This window comes from Silene latifolia, chromosome 1, assembly GCF_048544455.1.
Source record: "Silene latifolia isolate original U9 population chromosome 1, ASM4854445v1, whole genome shotgun sequence".
Lineage (NCBI taxonomy): Eukaryota > Viridiplantae > Streptophyta > Magnoliopsida > Caryophyllales > Caryophyllaceae > Silene > Silene latifolia.
Window position 1 is genome coordinate 144,161,551 of NC_133526.1, and position 24,596 is coordinate 144,186,146.

General features: G+C 37.5%; 2 protein-coding genes across 4 annotated transcripts; both read left to right on the forward strand.

Annotated features, from left to right (window-relative positions):
• Positions 1-8,837: 8,837 nt before the first annotated feature.
• Positions 8,838-12,205, forward strand: LOC141610042 (NADPH:quinone oxidoreductase). Its single transcript, XM_074428598.1, has 3 exons — positions 8,838-9,346; positions 9,430-9,627; positions 11,626-12,205. The coding sequence occupies exons 1-3, from the start codon at positions 9,247-9,249 to the stop codon at positions 11,928-11,930; spliced, it is 603 nt and encodes a 200-aa protein (XP_074284699.1). The 5' UTR covers positions 8,838-9,246; the 3' UTR covers positions 11,931-12,205.
• Positions 12,206-13,111: 906 nt separating this feature from the next.
• On the forward strand, positions 13,112-20,751 carry LOC141610058 (hydroxyproline O-arabinosyltransferase RDN2-like). Of its 3 annotated transcripts, none has more exons than XM_074428599.1 (9): positions 13,112-13,360; positions 13,837-14,476; positions 16,937-17,004; positions 17,106-17,307; positions 18,007-18,104; positions 18,200-18,269; positions 18,393-18,464; positions 18,833-18,946; positions 20,260-20,751. In XM_074428599.1, exons 2-9 carry the CDS (start codon positions 14,051-14,053, stop codon positions 20,341-20,343), a joined length of 1,134 nt encoding a protein of 377 aa, XP_074284700.1. In that variant the 5' UTR covers positions 13,112-13,360; positions 13,837-14,050; the 3' UTR covers positions 20,344-20,751. The 3 variants fall into 3 exon arrangements, with proteins under 3 accessions (XP_074284700.1, XP_074284701.1, XP_074284702.1); XM_074428600.1 differs by having other exon boundaries at positions 13,159-13,545; XM_074428601.1 differs by lacking the exon at positions 13,112-13,360 and adding an exon at positions 13,539-13,744.
• The last annotated feature ends 3,845 nt before the right edge of the window (positions 20,752-24,596 follow it).

Consider the following 24,596-nt stretch of genomic DNA (forward strand, 5'->3'; position numbering starts at 1 on the left):
GTAGCTCTACCAGATTACCCATCGCAACAGATAATCATCACCGCCAGTGGGGGACCGCAGCCTTACCTACTTAAGCCCCGCTCATCGCAATGAGCAATAACCCATGTAAATTAATGTGCACATCCCCCTTGTGACGGGAACCATAAGGGGCAAATCAAGGGCGTGAAGTCATTCCCGATGATGACTCCACTCAGCCGAGGACGCACCTCGAGAACCGCAGACAATCACACAACCAAGATCACAATGCCAAATCCAAGGTATAATCTCAACAATAGAAGTAATCATGCCAGTAAAACAATCACCATATTATACTTAAATATACAGTCAACTGAGTAGGGAAACCCTATCTTTTGCAATCCAAGCACACACAAGCAGTCAATAGCAATTCTTCATAACATCGTCACCTACACACAATAATCACATACTATCACTATAAACCATTCCCCCAAATTAACCCAAATTAGGGTTTGCACAAAATCTTACAATAACAATAAAAAATGATTAGGAATACTAGAAACTTACAAACACAATCGACACGGAAAACAAGATCCAAAAGCTCACAATCGATCAACCTTGGCTTAGGAAATGATGAAGATGATTGGAGAAGTTGAGAGCATCGTTAGGTTTTGTAAAATAATGATTTAGAAACTGATTAGAAACTGCTCAACACGCTATTTATACTTCTCTAATCATTTTTATCAAAATCGCGAAAATACCCTGTCAGATCGGTTACTCGGTTGAGTACCTGGGGTACTCGGCCGAGTACGTCCTACTCAACCGAGTATCACACTACTCGGCCGAGTGTTCGTGGGCAGTAACCTATCCAGAAAACACACGACACACTACTCGGCCTAGTTCCCCCTATCCGGCCGAGTGAACTAAACTCAAAAAATCGTGGGGTTACAAAAAAAGGCTAGGGATAAACCAATTCTCACCCATATGGTGTCGATGAGAAGGTACATTATGCTCAGAAATTGTGAGAGGAGGCAAGGAATTATTAAATACAAGGGAGTCATTATGTCATTTGTGTACAAGTTCTTTGAATAGGTAGATGATCAAGCTAGATATTGTAAGTGCTTTGATGCAATTGTGGATAAATTGGAGGTGGGGTATATGTCAGGCAGATATAATAATAATTTAAAGGAGAGGACATGCTCTGGTACTTATTGGCAGTTAACAGGTATTCCTTGCCTTCATGGTTATGCTTTCATATTGAAGGAGAGAGGAAACCCTCATAACTATGTGGATGCTATGTACTCAAAGGCTGTTTATCAGTTGGTATATGAGCCAATAATTAGCCCTATGCCAGGACCCAATAAGTGGGACAAAACAGCAAACCCATAACCAAATCCACCCGCACATAGAAGACTCCCTGGAAGACCATCAGAAAAGAAAAGGAGAAAAGAACCAGATGAATGAAAGGGGAAGAAGAGGGTTTATGTCAAGATGATTAAGAAACCTAACAAGTGTGGAAAATGTGGACACTTGGGGCATAATAGAACCACCTGCAAGAATAAACCTGCTTTTGTACAAGAAAAGGATAAAGGGGAAGGCCTAAGCCAAACTCAGCATGGGCAATAATTGCTAGGGAGCAGAGGGAGAGAAGATAGGTAGCTCAAGCTCAAGCGCAAGCAAAAGCACAAGGAGCAACTCAACAACCAAGTCAAACATCATGCAGTAGTGGGCCTCAAACACAACTAAGTGAGGTTGATTGGCAGTATTGAACATGTTCTACTTTTGTTTTGTTAAGACGAAGTTGTAATATAAGTAGAAACATAAACTTCGACTATTTTAGGATGAAAACATGTAAACTCAGTCATGTATATTTGGCTATTTTGGAGATTGTATTTGAATGAACTCTCTTTGGCTATTCTATGAAATGGTTCAGAAATTTTGAGATACTGTTAAATCCAATATTTCATCCGCATTCATATCAGTTTCATACATGAACCCATAATTATCCATACATTAACCCAATTAACTAAAAGCAAGGTAAAGTACAAATGATAGAGAAGCAACAAACATTGCCATTACAAACGAGTGCCATGTTTTTAACTTTGACCTAACTACATATTTCTTTACTTCTTCCTCTTTAACTGATAATCTTTCTGCCAGTTTTTTATTGTCCACCAGCAGGCCATTGATGTTCTTTGACAAGGTGTTTGTCCACTGTCGTACCACATAAAATATGCACAACCATGCCTACCAGTTGAATGGTCATAGTCATCACATGCTAAAAACCGTCTTCCTGGATTTGTTGAGGTTCATGACTTCGCAAAAGCAAGAGACTTTCCACAGTGACAAGTCAATGGACTTGAGTATTGTGGATTCTTGAAGACATAGTTAATCAGATTTACAACCACAACAGTCGAAAAAAAATAGTTAAAGGGTGGAATGGTTAGGAGGAGAGAAAGAGAGAACAAGCAAGATTTTCAATAGAGAGAATAATTAATGAAAATAAGAATTTTAAGAGAGAGATAAAGCTCAAATTACCTTTAATGGTGGAGGATGAATAAAGAAGATGAATGAGAAAGAAAGAGATTTATAATAAGAGAAGAGGATTTGAATTAGAAAGGGTAGTTTGGGTATAATTTAAGTTTTGAAATTAAAGAGGGGGGTAAATAAGGCTGACTCAGGTGACTTTTGGACAACTAGTCCCAATTTCCGTCAAGCAGGTAGTAGGATTAGTGTTATTGCAACTTTTTGGGTAGTAATTCGAACAATTGAATATATAATATAGTATAATACAAGTTCTTATACTATAATAGGTAGTAATTTGCCATTTATCTTAATATTTAGGGTTATTTAATGGCAATGCTATGAACTATGGGTGCCCTTCTCAAATTACTATGACCTCTTAATTAACTATGATTACTATCTACTATTGTACCCCCTTTCCTAGAACACACTTGGTTATTTTTCCACCGGTTGAATCAGGTTAAAAGACATAAGGGGCCCACTTTTTTCCCTTTATATGAACTTCATCCCCTTCCCTTCACTTTACAGTAGCTCTTCTACTGCTTCCACATCCATTAATCGTTCTCTTCTAAATTCCTTAATTCTAATTTCGTTGCTTTTTTTTAATCTCTCCTCCAAATTCCTTCCATTAGTGAAGAGGTCATCTTCTACTGCTTTCACTTCTTCTAATTCAAAGCCCCCAAAGACGGTATTTTACAATCACAATTATAAGGCGGTTTTGAAGACGATTGGTAAAGGACAAAATATTGGGAAGAATTTTTATGGATGTCCTCTTTGGCCTGTAAGTACATATATTTAACTTCCTTAATTGCTTAAGTGATTATAATCTGGGTTCTTATATGTTGATTTCAATTTCTCAAATGTGTAGAATGGATGTGGGTTTTTCGTTCTTGAGGAAGATTTGCAGGTTCGAGGTGGTTGGAAGGTGACTGAAGTTGAAATGAAGATATATGATGACAAATTGAAGAAGTTGAAGTTGAAGAAGGAGATGTTAAAAATGGAGGTGATGTATTTGAAGGATGAATTAATTAGACGGTCAAAAGGGCAAAAAATGCTTATGTATGCTTTAATTAGTTCTTGGATTTTTTTTTGCCTTTTGTTGGATTGTTAAGTTGTAATTTCCATAATCGAAAGGCTGTAATGTGATGTAAGTTAGATTGTTAAGAAACTGATGATGAAGTGAAGAAGATGTAATTGTTAAGAAACTGATAATAAAGTGTTTCATTCCAACCAAATTGTCAATTTCATCAAATAAACACTGCCTATTACATCAAAATGCATAAACTTAGCTAAGTCAATAAGTTCAGTACTACATAAACACTACATAAACTGCCACAACAAAGTTGATTGTCACTACATAAACACAAGTTTACAACTCAAACATCCTGGTTCACTGTTTCTTGAGTTGCTTGTCCTTCTTGTTCATTAACCAAGATGCTTGTTAGTCCACTGCCACTACCCACAACCTGCCACAACAAAGCACTTATTAGTGAACTTACTAAAGTGATTTATGACAGTTGTTTGTCTTCCTTGTCCATTAACCAAAATCCATTTGTACTTGCTAAAAAGGTAGATATACTTACATTTGTATATGCATTCCCTTGTTGATCAAATAGCACTCCAAATCCTTGAGGTGCCTGTAAACAAATGAAACTCAGTTTTCAATGTGATTGAACTTGCTGAACTTATACAATTTCAGTTTCTGAAATTCTAAATAGAGGTTAGGCTTTTATTTGTACTTACCCTTGCAGCTCCTCTTCCACCACCTCTTCCAGCTCCTTTACCACTGGATATCACTCTTCCACTCCTACCAACTCTTGTTGGATGTGATGTGGCTGAATGATGTGCCTGAGAGGTCTAAACAGCTTCCTCAGTTGTGGCCTCAACCCTTGGATATTTTCTAGACCTGCCCATTGGTCCTTTGGGTGGTGGTGGTTGTGCTTTATCCTTATCAGGATACCTCCTTTTGTTATGTGAATTTGATTTGCATACAGAGCATGTCATTTCAATGCCATGCCATGTCCTGTTAATTTACCTTTCTTCTTTGGATCTTCATGAGGATCTCTCCTCCTTTTCTTCCTAGGCCTACCAGGCCCTACCTTAATGGGTGGGGGATTCAGAAGCAGCTCTTTTTTTGGCCAATGTCTCTGACCAGGGACAGGATCTATCCCAAGATTGTAGGACCTCAGATAAGCCTCTCTCTTATAGTACTCAGACACATAGTCTTCAGCATGACCATGTATTTCAAATATAGTAGACACAGCATGAGAGCATGGGATACCAGTTAGCTCCCATTTCTTACAGGTAATGTCCTAGCCTCTAAGACAACAGTTACATGATCAATCCCAATGTGCACTTGAAAGAGAGTTGGCCTAGATGGTAAGGTTTTACATAAAGAAGCCTTATCCTTTTCTACTTCAAGCCTTTCCTAAACCTTTGGACATACCACATGTGTACTCCCCTCCATCTCAACGTTTTTTTGAACTAGTCGTTGCATAATTAAAGTCCTAATCTCTTCAAGCATGTATATGAGATGTTTGGATCTTGTACTAATTATGTAAGCATTAAATGTTTCAGACATGTTACTTACTATGACATCATTTTGGGTGTGATTTTGGATGAATGCTCTACCAAATAAGGTTGGGTTGCAAGCAATGCAAGCATCAGTAGCTTTAGGATCAGCTTCTTTCAGGTTGTCAAATGCTTCATTGAAGTCAGGCTTATTATAAGCCTTGGCACAAGCCCAAAACAGAATCTTCATATCTTCCCCTTTGTATGTTTTGTGCCAGTTAGCAAATATATGCCTGGCACAATGTCTATGCTCAGCTCTAGGGAATTCCTTGGCTACCATAGCCACTATACTCTGTAGGACAAGAAATAACAATGTATAAGAGATAATTTAAAGTACTGTAAGGGCACCAAGTAGATGAAAAGAGAAAACTTAAAGTACTGTAAGGGCACATACCAGATGCTGATCAAATATAATGGTCATTCCTTCACCATCATCTATCCCTAAACTTTGCTTCAGTTGTTTGAAAAACCACTCATATCTTTCATGGTTCTCACCTTCAACTACTGCCCATGCCAAAGGATACATTTGCTCATTGCCATCCCTACCCACAACTGCAATTAGTTGCCCCCCTAAGAATGTTTTCAGGAAGCAAGCATCAACAGACAAAATTCTTCTGCATCCTAGCAACCACCCTTGCTTTAGAGCATCAAAGCACACGTAGAACCTCTGAAATACATCAGGGTTTGATGGGATATTTGGGTTGGTAAACAAAGTAAAGTCACTTAATGAATTTGTCTCTTCAAGGGCTGCCATGTAACTACCCAGTCTACTATAATGTTCCTTCATTGAACCATGTAGCAGCTTATGAGCATAATACATCACTTTGTATGCAAACCCTTTCTTTATTAAAACCTTTATAAGCCCTTCTTACAGTTTCTATGATGTCAGCAGCAGGACAATGTGGTTTTGCTTTAAATACATCCAGAAATTGCTTTGCTAACCATGTAGACTTGAGTTGTCTGTTGCTTTCCATTGTCCTTTGACAAGTATGTCCTAGATCTACTGATTTTACCACAAATGCTGCACTGTTGTTATCCCAACTACCATATAGCTTAAATGGACAACCACTTTTACACCTTACTCCAAGCTTTCTCCCATGAGTAGTGCCACTAATGTCAAAGGTCAGATCTCTACCTTGAACAATGACATATCTGGTGACACACTCTCTAAAAACTTCTCTGGTTGGGAAACTAATTCCCACACACCATCTCAATTTGTTGAAGTCAGATCTGGCATTTACAACTGGAACCCTTGCTTGAACCCTCTTGCCAAGTATACTCTCTTCATCACTGTTACCTGGAGTATTTTCCTCATCCCCACTCTCATCATAATCACTCAGTTGCTGGTTAGGGTGATCAGTAACATCAGGCACCTTGCTTGAACACTCTTTTATTTTTTTCTTAACCATTCAGTTTGCCTGCAGCTGCTTCTAGTTGTAGTTGATCTACAATTTTAAGGGCATTTGCATTGAATTGTTTCAGTCTAACCCTTGCCTCTTTTAACTCATCCTCAACATCAGACAGATCATCCAAATCTCCCTCATTTAGTGCTTCATTAACAAGCGCATCTTCATCATCTAATTCCACATCTGACTCAGTTTCATAATCCTCAGATTTACATTCAGGGTTATAACCAGGGTCCTCAACTTCGTCCTCACTTGATTCAATAGCATTTACACAAGCCAGATCAGCATTTGCCTCATACTCATTAAACAGATCTGCTAAGGTCAGCTCATCGAAATTATTTGAGGTTTCAGGAGGCTCTTCATGAACAATGATGTCTGCTTCTGTGGGAGATGCTTTTTTTGAGCTATACACAATGATGTCTGGTTCTAAGGTTAATCTGGGTGAGGTTCTTAAAACAATATGAGTGCTTGGTTTTGGGGATTTTAATGTGGTTGTGCTTTTGTTGCTGTTTGGTTTTGAGGTTGTTGTGGTTTTGGCAAGGCTTGGTTTTTGGGATTTTAATGTGGTTGTGCTTTTGTTGCTGCTTACTTTTGTTGTGATTGTGGTTTTTGAGGTGCTTATTTGTGATGAGGTTCTGCTTTTCTTATTGCTTGTTTGACCAGGACTTGTGCTTTTTGTGTTAAATAATGCAGGGGAATCAATTGTGGCAGTGGGTGAAGACAAAGGTGGTCCCTTAATACAAGTATTTCCTTTACTTTTAGGAATCATTTTAGCTGGTATCTTCATTAAATTAAGACCATCCCCACACTCTATCAGCTGCATTAACTCAGTAACATCGCACCCAGGTACAATATAGCACTCACTTACTCTCTCATCAACAACCATCTTACCAATAACCTGGGCATGGGTGTCATCATGAGCCCTTTGCAATCCATCTTTAGGGCTCACGAAAAATATATCATCCACATCCCTCTTAAACCCACATTTTTCAGCCTTCTCAACTAATGTAAACCAACATATCTCATCCGGGTCAATGCCAATAGGCCTAAATGTACTACTCATAAAGACCAGACCATTTTCATCCCTTCTAAAACAGCCACCATGCCATATTTTCAAAGTCAGAGTTTTCCATTGATTTTCCTAATTAATCAACAATATTTGAATAACAAATCAACAAATTGATTTACATGATTAACAACTACAACAAACCCTAGTTAATAAATTGAACAAATATGATAAACATAAATCAAACATTGAACAAAAATGGAATAATTAAATTACCTGTGTCATCGCGATTGCAAATTAGGGTAAAAATGGATTTCAAATTATTCCGCTTCAATGAACAAAAAACATCACCAGCATTGTGATTAGGGTTTCTGAAGAAGGATCAGCCAGTTAAGTAAGCAAGGGAGAAGGAGATATAATGGTGATGGTTGAATTAATGTGGGAAGCAAAGAAGGAGATGGTTGATTTTAATCTGGTAGAACAAAGATAAAAAGGGGAAAGTAGTTTTAGGTGAGTGAAATAAGTTCAATCACGTGTTTCAAATAAAGACAACCTGTTAAACCGATAGCCATTCTACTCATTCTAATATATATGGTGAATGGTACAATAGTAGATAATAATCGTAGTTAATTAATAGGTCATAGTGTATATATATATTATTATATTTATTATTATTATTATTATTATTATTATTATTATTATTTCAATTCAGTTCAGTTCAACAGTTTAAATCTATTAAACTCAATTTAGTTTAGTTAAGTTTAATGTAGTTAGACAATTTCAGTCCAAAACAAGAAGGCTTAGCAAGTCCCCATGTAATTTGTGCTTTACAAAAACTCTATTGCGTAAATCTTTTCCGAGCTACTAAATTCATAGAAGAAACCTAATTTCTTTTAGGGGTGGACATAATCCGGTTCAGATCGGAAAAGTGGACCGGAATCTAGTGGACCGGAACCGGTATTAAAAAATTCCGGTCCGATCTCCGGTCCACCATTTTCTAACATTCCGGTTTACGGTCCAATCCGGACCGGTTTGGACCGAAATGCCCGAAATTATTGTTATTTACATCTGTTTTCTTAAACTTCTATTTTTAATTCGGTCCACCGGTCCAATGGACCGGAATTTGAAAAGTGGGCATGTAATGACAAATTTTGGTCCAACCGAATTCCGGTCCAACCGGTCCTGTCCGACTTTGGACCGAAATTTTGCAGGTCCGGTCCTGGACCTGAATTTTTATAATCCGGTTCAGTTCCGGTGCATGATTTTTATCGATTACAATTCCGGTCCGGTCCGGTCCGATTTTGGACCGTGCCCAGTATTATTATTTTCTTACACCTAATCTTGAAAAAGACGATCAATCCAGAAAGTCGAAAAGCAGAACATTTTGTTTTGATCGGTTAGACCATCCCCAAGCAAGGTCACGAGGGAGGCCGCGACCTTGTTGGGTCACCTTAACCAACAATTAAGCATGAGATTAGCGTGACCTTTTGGTTGCTCTTGACCTTATAAGGTCAATTTGTGACCTCTTTGGTTGCTCTTGACCTTATTAGGTCAATTGGTGACCCAATAGGTGTCAAATTATCATAGGTCGTAAACAAAACAAAAAGGGTTGGAAGATAAAAAATGATTGGGTTGATGACCTAGGTCGCGACCTTCTGCTTGTGACGTAAAAATGGGTCAAGGTTAATAAGGTGAGATTAAGAGTAAAATCGGGTCGCGACCTAATTAGAGCGACCGCTTGGGGATGGTCTTAGGGTGAAGAGTTGTAAGTTGTAAAGCATAAAAATGGCGACGACACAAGTAGCAGTTAAACAAGTGATGAACGTAGGCGCCATATGTGGGTCCCTTCGCAAAGGTTCCTACAACCGCGGTCTTCTTCGTGCTGGTATTCTATCTCAATTCCTCTATTCTAAACCTTTGATTGATTAATTTTAAGCAAGTAATTTTAGTTTATGAAATTGGATACAGCGAAGCAAATATGCGCAGAATCAAAGGAATTTGAGGGTATGAAGATTGATTACATAGACATTTCGCCATTGCCGATGATCAACACCGACCTTGAGGTTGACGGCAAGTATCCGCCTGTTGTCGAAGCGTTTCGTCACAAGATTCTTCAGACTGATGCTCTTCTCTTTGCTTCTCCTGAGTATAACTACTCTATTGCTGGTATGTCCTACATTCGGTAGTATATTGGAGAAACAAAATGGTAAACAAATGACCTGGGCGGTGGGAGTACTTTTAAGTGTCCATTGATGATTATTGGAGAACCATCTGAAATGGACTGTTGACTACTTGAATGTAGCCTTCATCGTCAATGTCTAAATTCCTTCCTAATAATCTCCTTGCACCTCATCAAATCGGACCTCATCTTTATATGAGGTTCCGAGTTTAAGACGTTTGTATCCGTATTCTTAAAAACATGCTACTGCTAGGATCAGATTTAAAGTGCGCAAACACCACCCACATCAACAGAAAAATGAGAATATACTCCCTCCGTCCCGGTCATTTGTTGTCCTTTCCATTTTTTGGTGGCTCAGTCAATTGTTGTCCTTTCTATTTTAGGATAGCATTTGCTGAGCAATTTGATCATTTAAACTCAATTTGCTCCACTTGTCATTTATAATTGTCCCCCTCCCCTTTCCTTGATCTTTGTGCCAAAACCAAAGGACACCAATTGACCAGGACGGAGGGAGTATTTGATTACTTTCTTATGAAGTCGCCATTGTCCATTGACCTTGCCCCCTACAGAAACGCAACCTCTACCTGAACTTGAACTTGTACAATGCTAAGTAGTCCAGCAAACAGAACTATCCAAAACAATCTAGTCTAAAATTGACCTGATCCATTATGATCCGAAATGATTGGTTTGAACAAAAGCTAAACAATTAAGGCCCAAAGCTATCTCAATGAACTGGCTTGTACTTTTGCTATTTGAACCTGAACTTACCTCATAGGAATGCAAACAAAACGACCCAAACCCATAATAACCTAACCCAGATGACTGACTTATTTGCCGATGTCAGGACTAAGTCATAGGTATCATATGAGTGTATAACCAAGTGTGTCAAAAAAAGAAGTGAAGAGTTATGGCATGAATTATGTAGAGATTAATTCTGGTTAAACAACTGCAGATTATTGGCATCATCTACAGTTTCTGATATCGTGAACTTGCACCATGTAGCCACGAGTCAAGATTTAAAACATTGATATTTGTACTGCTTATGAATGGATACATATGGACCAATTATTTTGATTGTTGTTTGGAGTCACTGACTCCTAGACGTCCGTGAAACACTGATGACTTAAAAAATAAGCCTGTTAAAAAATCATGACTTATGAAGCAAGTGTTTTTCCATTTTCTGTCAATCGTGATTTGACGAGTGCTCAAGAACTGCTTCATATTGCATGGAGTCTTCACTCTTGTGGAGTAAAATTTTGCAATTAATCTTTTATGCAATATTTGTTTGACACTTTTACTCGTAAGTCATTAGCAGCCTGATGGAAGACCATGCTCATTATCTGTTGGCGTTACATGCAAAGTTTTACACAAAACGCTCGAATTTCTGTCTTTAGTTTCTGTTTCTGTTTCATTGCTTTGTATAGTGGATCTTTTCCAGTGAAATTTTAAACTAGATTCTGCCAATGGTGGTGCCTTACTTGCCTGCTGTTCTAAGCACCGGTCCCTGGTTAAACTTGACAAGTGCAAAAAAGGTTTGTTAAAAAAGTAAATCTTCAGAGATTTCCTGATAAATTTTTATATGTTCTGTAAGAGAAATTGTGCTGGATTTTATTATTATGAATGCTAATTTAAAAGTTTGTATTCTAAAGTTGGTATGGGTTTCTGGTGGGGTTGTTTGTTGCTGTTTTTAAAGGTGTTTACATAACTACATTTGTGGCATAATGTTCTTGCTGGCTTATTGCTAGCTCCAAGTGAACAAAAATTAATTGCTTATTCTTAGTGTGCTTCTTTGCGATTGATTAATGGATGGTGAAGTTTACGTGCAACAAGTTCTTAGAAATTGCCACACTTTTTTCCCGGTGGCCAGGACTCTGAAACAATAGGCTGTCTTTGATAATTCAAGTGAATTTATGTGAATAATGTGATGGAACATGTTTGGGGCATTGAATGCTAAACTTGTTCTATACCATTGTTCTGGTTGTCAGCTCCTTTGAAGAACGCAATAGATTGGGCTTCAAGATCACCAAATGTTTGGGCAGACAAGCCTGCTGCAATAGTAAGTGCCGGAGGAGGTTTTGGTGGGGGGAGATCCCAATATCATCTTCGACAAATTGGAGTGTTTCTCGATCTTCACTTCATCAATAAGCCCGAGTTTTTCTTGCAAGCATTCCAACCGCCAGCCAAGTTTGATCGTGAAGGTAACTTGATCGATGAAGACGCCAAAGTTAGGTTAAAGCAAGTTCTTTTAGCTCTCCAAACATTCACATTGCGGCTCAAAGGCAAATGTTGAACTTGGAATCTTCCCTTCTTCATTGGAAGACTTGTTATTGATTTTACTTAGACCCTGATGCATGCATCTGCTGCGGGAGAGTATTAATCGGTCACGGTTATTATATGAAAATTTGAATGTTTTACCTTAAAATAGACTATCTATTGTCGTGTTGTCTATTATCTATATATATTTCATCCTATTAATTTTTTTTTTTTTTTGACAGTCATCCTATTATTTGATGTAAACCTTAATGCATATATTTCCACTTTTTATAGTAGTGCATCTTTCGGAAACATGTTTGTGCAGGGGTTAATTAATACCACTAAATAACGAAAAAAGAAGAATTCAAAACAAAAGAAAACACAGAATAAATAAGGATGAGAAAAAAAACTACCCAACAATGTTCAAATTCAAGATTAACAATCTATTTCCACTAAGAATATGAGAGTAACCGTGAGACTATTGATACTCTACTTACTAAAAACGATACATTATACATTACTGTGTGACTTTATTTTTAAAGATGTTTTCTCTGTTGTACCGTACCAATTGTTAAACCATTAAAAAGAGCAGGTCCGTCGGCTCGATCATAACAACTGCTCATATAAAAGAATACAGGTTTCTTCAGTAACTTATTCTTGTAATTTTGGATCTAACGAAATTGAACTTTCAACTTAAACATACGTATAAGCATGTTCACCAAATATTTTGAGAACAACAAATTGACACAACACTTTTTTTTTTTTTTTTTCTAAACCATCGGTAATCCAAACCCATTGGGCCGACTAATCCGGATTTCGGGGCGTGTCCAAGGATTACGGTATTTAAACCCCCTCCCAATCGCAGTTGTGGGGGATCGATCCGCAGACCTCCCTACCAAGCGCAGCCCCATACTACCACTGCGCCAACTAACAATTGGTAATTGACACAACACTTGAGAACAAGGACTTGATAACCGGAGCAGAAAAGGTTTAATTGGCAGTTAACAAGTATAGTCATGTAATATTTCATTTCCAGAATATTGTTAAGTGTCCCCATCCCGGCCATCCCCAGCTATTTCATTTTTTTACAAATTCTCATTTGTGTCTGTTTGTCCGTCACAAGTTTGTGACTGGTCAAAGACCCCACACTAGTTAATAAAGACAAAATATTTTTGTCTTATCTACCCATATGGGACTGTGGGTGATATTTCACCCGTCACACGCCTTATGACGAATATATACCTCAAGTGTTCATTAAAACTGTCATAAAATGTCCGTCACTATTTGCTTCAATTTTCTACAAGAAATCCTTACGTTTCTTCAATCGATTTTTTTCAATTTTTTCCCATATAAAAGCCACTTCAATTGGATCCAAGAAAAAAAATAAAATTAAAGAAAGAAGCCATCAATTCTCTTTAGTATTAGTATGCCATTTTGTTTGGGGATTCAATAAGGCATGATACAAATGTAAACAACCACTTTCTTTTTGTTTCCATAATTTAATGCCTTGACTTTTACGTTTTCATGCAATTGTCCCCATTTTCTTATTTCATCTTTTATCTACCTAGTACTACTATATCTATATCAGTATCAATCTGTCCCATTTTTGTCTTTTGATTCATGATTTTGGAACTGGGTTCTTCTCATTATTGGTGAGTCAAAGTTTTCATCTTTTTGTTGATTTGTCGTATAACATTTTACCCAAATACGAGTACTTGTGTAAAGCCGTCTTATGTGATTTAAATCCAGTTTTACACAAGGCGGCCGTGCTCAAAACTAATTCAACATTTAATGGGTCCTTCCTGCATTTTTCAATTCTCATAGCCCTGTACATAGTTCTTGTTGCCCATGGTTTGACTTTTTGTGATATGTTGTGATCTGTGGTGTACCCATGCTTTGACTTTTATGATATTTGATGTTTTTGTTAATTTTCTTTCCCGCAGATTGAATATTGAAGCTTGAATTACAGACAGTGGTGTGTTTCAATAACTATCAGTCTGGGGTTTGTTATCAATTTTTTCTCGAGATTATAGTGAAAAAAAAGTGGGATTTTAGTGAAATAAGTGTTGAATTCATAGGTTGATATAATATTATGATTAGATTTTGATTTAAAGTTTAGGGTTTTGAGTTTTTTGACTTTTGTATATTTGATTAGTAATGTTAGGAAGGAAGAACATGGGTCGGACTTCGCCATTTCTGTTGATTCTTCTGTCTCTTGGGTTTTTCTTTGCAACATATAATTTGATAACTATGATAGTCCACAATAGAAGTTTAGGCTCAAGGAAATTGTTAGGGAATGTTGATGAAAATAGGATGTTGATTGATCCGGTAACCGAGTTTCCTACTAATTTGAAGCCACAAAGGGGAGGTAAAGCGCCCTTTCATGTGGCTTTGACTGCTACCGATGCCCCTTATAGCAAATGGCAATGTCGAATTATGTATTATTGGTATAAGAAGCAGAAGGATTTGCCTGGATCTGATTTTGGAGGGTTCACTAGGGTTCTGCATTCTGGGAGGCCTGACGATTTGATGGAAGAGATCCCCACTTTTGTGGTTGACCCGCTTCCAGCCGGGTTAGATCGTGTGCGTGTTCATATCTTTATTCACTTGTTCATCACTGACTTGTTTATTTACCCAAGTAGTTAACTAGTTATGAGCTTTTTACTAGACATAAACATTTGTAATTCTAGATGTAGTGCTCCACACAACAACATTACCTTAGGGTGTGTTTGGATAGCAAAATTGGAGGGAAAGGAAGGGGAGGGGGAAAGAGGGAAGGGAAAGGGAGAGAAGGGAAGGGGAGGGGGAATAGAGTGTGGTTGTTTGGATACAATTTCCCTCCAAATCTTGCCTATTGTGGAGAGATTTTGATTAGACTTGTTGGAAGGAAATTGGATCCCTCCAAATCTCTCCCCCTCCATTTCCCTCCACCTCCATTTGCTATTCAAACAAGGGATTTTAAATCCCCTACTCTCCCTCCCTTTCTTTTCCCTTCAAATCCCTCAATCCAAACACACCCTTAGTGTCTCAAGGGATCCTCCAAACGGTGGGGCAGGGGGTTGGATGGTGGTGGGATATTGTTCTAATTTAATGAGTCATTATGCACAATTCCGTATAACTCAATGCCAAATAATAGCGAGTTCTTTGGCTTCATTGGAAATGGAAAATAATTCTAGATTTAGTGTTGAAAAGAATTCTAGATTTAGTGTGCCATCTGTCTGTAAAATGCTTGTATTAGTTAGTATTCTAGTTAATTTGACTGGTTTTCTTAGATTTTCGAAAAACATAGAGGTGCCCTAGATAAAATAAATGAAACCTCTAGAAGATTAATGAAAGTTGCTTAGGCATTTGGTGATCATAGGGGAGGGGTGCCTCAAAAGTGTTAATGCTGACTCTAAAGTAGATTGTTGGTGGCGAGGTTAAATTGTAAGCTATTTGCTGATTGTGTTGAGGCTGACGTTTGTTATTGACAAGATAATCTCCTTATCTAGGAATCTAGGATGTATAAGAGTGGTTAACCAGGTTTTGGTTGATAGAATTCCTGACGATGTTTTTTTTTTCTTTTTTTTTTTGGTGCGTATAGAATTCCTGACAATGTTGAAAACTTAGATTTTAAAGTTTAAGAGTCATTTATTAAACACAAATTCTTCTATAAGACCATCTCATATATAAGGCTAGCCCAATAACAAAAAGGCCAACTAAATTTGGTAGAAATATGTAAAATAATATTTTATTTGACAACCTGATATTTTATCATAATTTATTTTCGCACCTGCATATGTAAATATGTCAGTATTCATTATAGGATATCATCTGTCAAAATAAAATTAAAATATAAAGGGTTAAGTTTGGGCTATTCTTGGACCCGTTCTATACTATTAAACGGTCTTATAGAAGAGTTGTTGGCTACTAAATTCCACTTCACTGTGATCTTCTCACATTTCAAAATATGTGAGGATAGTTTTGAAAATTGAGAAGTACATTAAGAAATGATGGATTTTTTTAATGTACTATTTGTTTCCTTTGTGAGGTGTATTGGTCGGGGCAACTTTGGCAAGGTTGAGTAGTTGATTTATATAAAAGTATATTGTACCCGTTAGGTTTTGGTGTGTTCTGAACTTTTGATTAAGGGAATCTCTGCGCGGCTGCGTCTCTTTCAAGATTCAGTATGTTTTGAAGTGTACTTTAGGTTGGATAGTTTATCTCCCTTGTCATTTTTTGGTGACAAAAATGTTTGCAGATTACATTCTTAAAATTTTCTTACAAAGGAAGACCTATTTTCTAGTTTAAATGATGAACATTTGGACTTTAGGTACTTTTGGTCATCACTGGAGCTTCTGTGCTTCTCAGTCTCAACTGCTAAAAGAAATGTCAAATTTGTTCAAACCTGGTTTTTGGCTGTTCTATTTTGTTGGCATGTGAGTATGTGATACATGGCGAAATAGCATTAAATCTGTAATGGCTTAAGCAAAACAACATATGATGATTGTATTATTTTCCTGGCATCGTGAAAGTAATTTAAATTATTACTGTACTTGATAGCAAACTGTTTCCAGTTTGATTACTAATACTGATAATCTTCTTATTATGTACAAAGCTATGATTATGACAGAATATGATGTATAGCCAACGTTAGATGATCAACTTTTGATTCAGGCAATTGTGTGACGTCTTCCATCACGAAAGCTTTTATGCCTCACAATATAACGGAGTATCTTACTTTGACACTTTACTTGGCTACGTATGAGTACAAGAATAAAGAACAGTTTGTTTCTTCATTTTATACTAAAAAAATGAAAACTTCTTTTGACAAAAATGGCTGTGTCTGACTCTTACCATAAAAAAAGTAGCTCTGTCCAACACTCTGACATCATATCACAACCAACACTCGCAGCTGAGTTGGTGTAACATAGTGAACGATATCAAGTGCTAGCTATAGTATCCAATAATTTTACTTTCAGCCTTTCTGTTGTTTTCTTGCATTAACATGTGACATTTGGCGGAATTTCTGTAGTAGCTAATGCAAAATAAAATTTCTTTCAGGGATACATTGTATTGAATAGACCATGGGCTTTTGTTCAGTGGCTTGTAAAGGCTCCCATTGAGGAGGAGTAAGTCCTGAGATTTCAAGTATCTGCGCTGAAAATATTTATCACGTGTTGTAATTGACATGTATTTTTTTTTTTTGCTTTTTTTGTTTTTGTTTTTGCAGATATGTGTTGATGGCGGAGCCTGACCATATTTTCTTAAGGCCTTTGCCTAATTTAGCGATTGGAGGACTTCCGGCTGCTTTTCCCTTTTTTTACATCAAGCCTACTGAACATGAAAAAATAGTGAGAAAGTTCTATCCTGAGGAAAATGGCCCCGTCTCAAATATTGATCCAATTGGAAATTCACCTGTAATCATAAAAAAGGTATTCCGTAGCTTTAGAGAGTATATCACTTTAATGACATGCTTCCTCGCTTTCTCTTTTAAAAATATCATTACTTGTTTATTATATACTCCTTGTGTCTCACCCTCTCGCCCACTTGTTTATGTATTCCTTTTTGGTTTGTCTTGGCCATTTTTTAGTGTTTCCTATTTACGATTTTATCACCCCTCAATTTATTTTTTGAGCTGTAGCCACATGGCTGGTGCAGTCCATATTTCCAATGGAGCCAAAGATTCAGTACTCTTTGGTTCTGGATTATGATGGAATAAAGCAAAATGGCTCACTAAAGTGGCTGTGCTTCTTTCTCTTGTGAAGTAGTGGTCCTTTGATGCAGTTCTCGACGCAATTTTCATCTTGGGTCATTCGGAAACAGCCTCTTTGTGTTGCTAACACAAGGGTAAGGCTGCGTACATCCGACCCCCCCCCCCCCTACCCCGCAATTTGCGGGAGCCATTGAGGCGCTGGGGTAATGTTGTTGTAGCCACATGGCTGGTGCACCAAATCAGTATTACTCTCTTAACCTTCCGATTTTAAGCACCCTTAACTCACTTGATGTGCTTGCTTTAGAAACCAATCCAAAAGCAAACTTGTACATTTGGATGAGATGATGTGAGTAGTCCATACTTGATTTGTTTCTCCGTTGTAAGTTTTTGATGCATTGACAGTGATTGGTTTATTCAGGATTTACTTGCAAAGATTGCACCGACATGGATGAATGTTTCTTTGAAAATGAAAGAAGACTCGGAGACTGATAAAGAATTTGGATGGGTTCTAGAAATGTAATAGTCAGTTCAATGATGCAGCTTCTTACTTACTGTTGGTTTCTGCCTTTAGCTACATCTGTCAGAATTTTAATCATTAATGTTTGCCACAGGTATGCATATGCTATTGCATCAGCATTACATGGTGTCCAACATGTTCTTAGAAAGGACTTTATGCTCCAGGTTCGTCATAAAGTTCGAAGAAATCATCTAATCATCCTTGCTTCTCCTGCTGTCCTCTGGTCTTTCTACATGTATGAACTTGGTTTTTAAATTCATCTCAAAACTTTCATGTATGTTTTTCAGCCACCATGGGATTTAACAACTACTGACAAGTATATTCTTCACTATACTTACGGTTGTGACTATAACATGAAGGTAACCCTTGATCCTTCTAATGGTGTATCTTTTCTATACAGTTTCTTTTTTCTTTTTTTTTTCTCTCGTGAATGACCACTGCCAGACTGCCAACTTCCATATATTATAGAGAAGATGTAATGAATTAACATTGTGGACTTTTTTACCTGTAAAAGGCACATTGTTTACGGACCCTATGTAATGTACGATAACATGGAATTTCCGATAGGCATAAAGTGTAGGCCACTGATATTGAATCCCAACTTCCTTTACTTCAGCACTATATTCTCAAACAAATGTCTATTTTCATCGAGTTTAAGCTTGAATCTGTTTCGCATGTTTATGTTGCAAAATCGTAGCTGATTGTTATTTCCATTTTCTCTTGTCAGGGAGAGCTTACCTATGGAAAAGTTGGGGAGTGGAGATTTGATAAGAGATCGCATTTGAGTGGCCCACCGCCTAGAAACCTCTCTTTACCCCCTAAAGGAGTTCCTGAAAGTGTGGTAAGTGATTTTTTCATTGTTGCTTCCACTTTTGCTTAACTTCTTGAAAATCCTTTCTTTTCTTTGTAATTTAAAAGAAAAAAGAAAAATTGTGGTTTCTGTTTTAAGACATTCTTTTCTACTCCCTCCTATTCACTCATTTCCTTCCTCTTTCCGTTTTCATGATAGCCGGATTTTCTTCCCTCTTTCCTTTTTTGGAAGGTTTTGTGTGGTCCAAATTTAATTGTATGTGGGGTAGAGTGTTTTGTGTGGTCCAAAATCATTTTCTTATTTCTTGTGCAAAATGGAAGGGGAAGAAATGAGTGAATAGGAGGGAGTATAATTTAGCGGCGAGGTTCAGCAAAAGTATACGCCGGTGCTTGATTGCACATTTTTTTTAACAATTGTAGTTCTGAGGGGACAATTGCTTTTTCATTTCCTTGACGATTTGGATGCCCTTTGATCGCTTCGTCGTCCATCTTCTTTTCTGTATTCCCAAATCCCAATTGTTATGTATCCTATGCTATACATTTATACAACATGCATTCACCCCTTGTTCTCCCTGTTGCATCCAAAGTCACATTTTAAGTTATGAATTAGCTTGCACCAGTCAAGCCTAATTCTCTAGCTAGCCACTCGTAAACTTGACCCATCTGATTTCAGATCTCTCCTGTTTAAGTGCTCACTTTCTGTTTAAGTGAACTTTATAAACAGACTTTATAACACATTCTCGTTGTCGCAAAATGTAGCATAGGTTTTATACCACACATAGTGCTCCTGTCTTGGTCTCATCTATATTTGCGGTTTGTGCTCTTTGGTGTTCATGGTTCATATCTTAAGTATTTGCTAAGTTTTACTTGCACTAGAAACGTGATATGCCTGAACCTTGCATTGAGTCCTACTTTTGAGAACTTGTTGGCTGTAAGGGCACCCCCAATAAGATTTTAATTATTTGGTAGTCATTGGGTTCTAAGCACTTCCAATTTCCAATGGAGCCGAAGAAGCACTATTCTTTGGTTTCAAATGGTAATATAATAAAGAACAATGACTTATTGGTATTTTGAAGTAGCGGTTAGTCGATGCAATTGATGAGACAATATTCATCAAGGGTTATAGGAAACGGTCTTTTGTCTACATGGGAAGGTTAGGCTGCGTATATCTGGTCCTTTTTACCTTTGCCATGTGTAGCAGGTGGGTGCCTTTTAACAAGGTTTATATTGTTATTGGTGGTGTATTTGCAGTAGGCACTAATGCACTATACATATAGGATATGACTGCGTGCATGTTCTACTCTTCTCCAGTGCAAGTATACAACATACTTTTGTTATTGGCAGGTAACCCTGGTTACTATGGTGAACGAAGCTACTGCTAACATTCCAGACTGGGACAAAGGATCGATTGTTCAGAAGAATAAGTAGGTTACACAACGTCCTGCTAACATCCCAAGTTTCAAGAGTGTCGACTTTAACAGTTGAATACAGATCTAGGTCCTCTGGTATATATACTTTGAGTCTTTGACCTCAAAACCAGGTTATTTCAAGCTCCATAAAGAATACATATTCAGGGCCTAAACACTGGATTTTGCGCGGAATCAACAATGCAGAGTGATCTGAACCACAAATTCCAAACAAAGTATTGTTGCTAGAACAAAATAGAAAACTACAGTTGGGTATTCTTTTTCACAGATTCAAGCATTCTATTCTTCTGGCTTCTAAAAAGCTGGGTGAAGAGTGCTACTGCCTACTATGTATACCTTTTATGGTGCTTGCTGTAACTTGGATATATGTGAACTCAAATCAATGGAATATCAAATTAATTTAACTTTAGGTCTGCTATTGCAACTTGCAAGACTCATCTTAAAACAGTTCTTTCTGGCAACTGCCATGTTTACATCTCTAATATTGCATTTGCTGCTTATTCTTCGTGCATCTTTTTTTTTTCTTTGCGCTCATGATTTGAGATTTTTTTTTTTTTTTTTTTTTTGGGAAATATGCTCAGAAAATAGCAAAAAAGAAGCTTTTTTTTTTCCCTTGATATGTGAACTCGTGAATAATTGGGAAAATCTAGCTTTCCAAAACACGACAGATGCCACAATTGTGTCTAGTGTAACTCCATAGGGAAAAAAACACCTAACCTATAAACAGTATGCCTTTGGCAGCAGTGGCAATAGCTTGTGTAGCTGAATACTTTTTCCTCCGTTTTGCCATAGTTAGAGGCTAACACACCACTTTCAATGACGTGTTTGTACGGTATCTGTGATCTCCAATAAGGTTTGCTAAATTCTATGTATAAATATGTTACTTTTTATTATTGAGCATTGTATGGGAAAAAAATCATGATTTGAAATATGTCGACGGAAATCCGAATTCCTAATTGATGTTGACGAAAAATAATTTGTTTCAAAAGCTAAAAGTGGTATTAGATGTAATTTCAAGTTTCTCTTCTGAAATTATAATTTTTAAGAAATTAATTATTCCGTATTCGGAATAAATTATATATAAGCTATTAAAAATAGAGGGTGTTACAATAAGACTAGGTGAAAACCGCTCCAAGCCTCCAACCCGTCATCATGAAAACTAATCAACCGGTCAAATCAACTGCTCCCCATATGACCGAAAATATCATATGGATCTCCACAGATTTTGAAAACATTTAAAGGTCAGTTTCAATAATACAAGTGTTCACGAGATGATATGTGTATATGAATATGCAATGCAAGAATGAAACGCATGAATCACAAGTCTCCTCCAAACCCGACTCCAACTCCACCTCCACTTGGTTACGGCATCGCAACACCGCCACCACCGTGCCAGACCGGAGCCCGAATAGGTATCCGCATCGCAACACGGTATACCGAACCCGGTTCGCGACTCGGGCCCTTGTCAGATTCGCATCGCAATACGAATCCCTCTTCCTCAGATCATTAACTTGCACGTCCTCCTTGAAGTAGGAAACTTCGAGGAGCGACCCAGCCATGAGATGGTCTCCCGAACCGCCTCACTCTCCTCACCACTACAACTCCACCAATATCCACCAACATCCACATGTAACACAATATGCAACACAAGATGTCAAGTATATCACTTTTCACATGTATAATGAAAACCAAGAATGTCATGACTTTATGTTCTAACAATTACCACAATCTTTTAAGATACAATTACTCATTATCATGATATGATACAATTTCAACTATTATATGAAATTAACAACAAGGACATGTGTAAACATTCATACTATTGAAAATCGAGTAGGGAAACTCCACCTTTTAGCAAATCTCCCAAAACAAACACAGACATTAGAAGTCGTCCTCTATGAAGTCTCCACCTACAAATAATTAAGCAATTCAGATCACAAACATGTCCTACTGTGGACACGGGCCACGAGGGCGCTTGGGACAAGCGTTTGCATTTGTGGAGTCGCCACCAATTTTTATGAGAAATTGGAACCGTTCGAATACCTCGCGTCATGTCAAGATAATAAGTAGTGACATGAACACTAAGAACTCGTTACCCTTAGCATTCTATGTCTAGAATGACTCTCGTGGATGCCAATGAACACGGATGTTCACAGAGATCTGGAGTAAGGGGTGAGGGTACGTATTAGGAAGCTCTTTTAATCGAACACCTAATCCCGCCCGCCTCGATAGCGGCCTCTACTAATGATTAGGAAAATCGTTCGTACTTGATATGCTGTCGATTATATGAATGCAATGCAACATCCACAGATTAATCCTAGCATGTGAATTAAACTATGTCGGTGAACAAATAATTTAGCAATTACTAATGTCAAGTTGAGAGTTAGAATTGATTACATGTGAAAAGCAAACAAATAAATCATCCATAATAAATAAATAAATAAATAGCGATAATTAAAATTACAATGAATTACAATGATTTAATTGATTTACGTCAAAAATATACTTAAGACGGGCGATTTGAGGAAAATAAAGGAAAATAAATAAGGTTGGAAAATATGGACAGATTAGGGGTGATATTACGGCTAATAGTCAATTAGTTACGTAATTAAAGGATTAAGTCAAAGCAAGAACGGAAATTCAGAGACAGAATTCATCCCGGAACAGGCGCAACACTGCTGCGTCCCTTGGAAGAGGCGCAGCTTTCACTGCGTATGTTCCTGAGGTGAGTTCTGGCTGTGAAGTCAGAACTGCGAGTTCGTTAATGTTTCTTGGTAGGTTTAATGATTGATTATCGATATTTGACTCGATTGAAGGTGATTTAACATGTTAATTATATATGACGCCGTCATGAAAGCGATAAACACGATTTAAAACGGATCAAAACGGGTTAAAAACGAATTATAACGAGCTAAAACTAATTAGGTTTATATATGAAGACATAATGAATTTGAAAGGATGTAATAAACTGAAAATAAACAACGAAAACATGTACAAAGGACGAACTCCAGAAACTTGATATGAACGAATCGAGTCTCTAAAATCCGGGTTTGATTTAATGACGAAAACCCGCAAATATTGATTATAGGGGATTTAAGCCGGAATAAAACGTGACAATTATTAAGAATGTATATTAAAATTTATTTATGTAAGAAGAAAATAAAGAAAATAAGAAAGTAAAACAAAAGAACGAAATCAACAGAAAAACCAAGGAAGAAGAAGAAGAGTAGAAACAACGGCAGCCCCTGGAAGAGGCACAGCAGATGCTGCGACTCTTCGAAGAGGCGCAGCTGTTGCTGCGTTTCTTCTCGACGTCTGGTTACTACTAATCCGTAAAAACGGTTTAATAATAGGGTTTTAGAAGTTGGTTTTGAACATACTTTTGACGTGAATCTTACAATAATTAGTACAAAAATAAAATACAATAAAAAAGATGGGATTTACACTCTCAGACTTGCATGTTTGACGAAACGAGATTAACTAAGTTAACGTTTAGTGATTGCTCGACTCGAATGTATGTAGAAAGTGCTCTCGCTAGAGGATTTAGATTAAATTGATTGATGTTTAGTGGTCAAATTGGTCGGTCATGCAACGTGACTGGAACTCAGAATGATCTGAGCTTACGTGGTCGATTGATTAAGCACGTAGGCGTCGAAAGCTTAGAGCACGGTCTTAGAATGCAAAGGGAGAAGAGAAGGGCGGACACTCGCGTGAAAAATATGTGGAATGAAGGTCCCCATTTATACTAAAAAATATGGAGAGTTATGGAATGACTCAAACTTTGGAAACAAATCACGGAAAAATCTGAAAACAGGCAGAAACGAGCTGGGGAAGAGGCGCAGCAGCTGCTGCGATCCTTCGAAGAGGCGCAGCATCAGCTGCGTCATTTCCCCAGTGGTTTCCTCCTGCGGAAGAAAGAATTCCGCGTTTCTTTTAGGGAATTGTGGTGGATCTCAACTTCCTTATTTCGTAAAATAAAATTTATGGGATATATTTTACCAAAAGATATAAAATTAATTTATGGAATAAATATCCGGAATATTCTAGGACATTCCGACTCGACATTTTAAACGGTTTCTTAGAAAATGAAGCGGTTTTTGACCCGGGCTTCAAATGAACTCTAATTACTGTCAAAACGACCGTATCGGCGCGTAGATGATGACCAAGGGGTAGACACAAGTATTTGAGCTATCACTTGGCGATAAACTTATAAACTGTCATAAATCGTTCCGCGTACCAAACATGCGGCCCAAT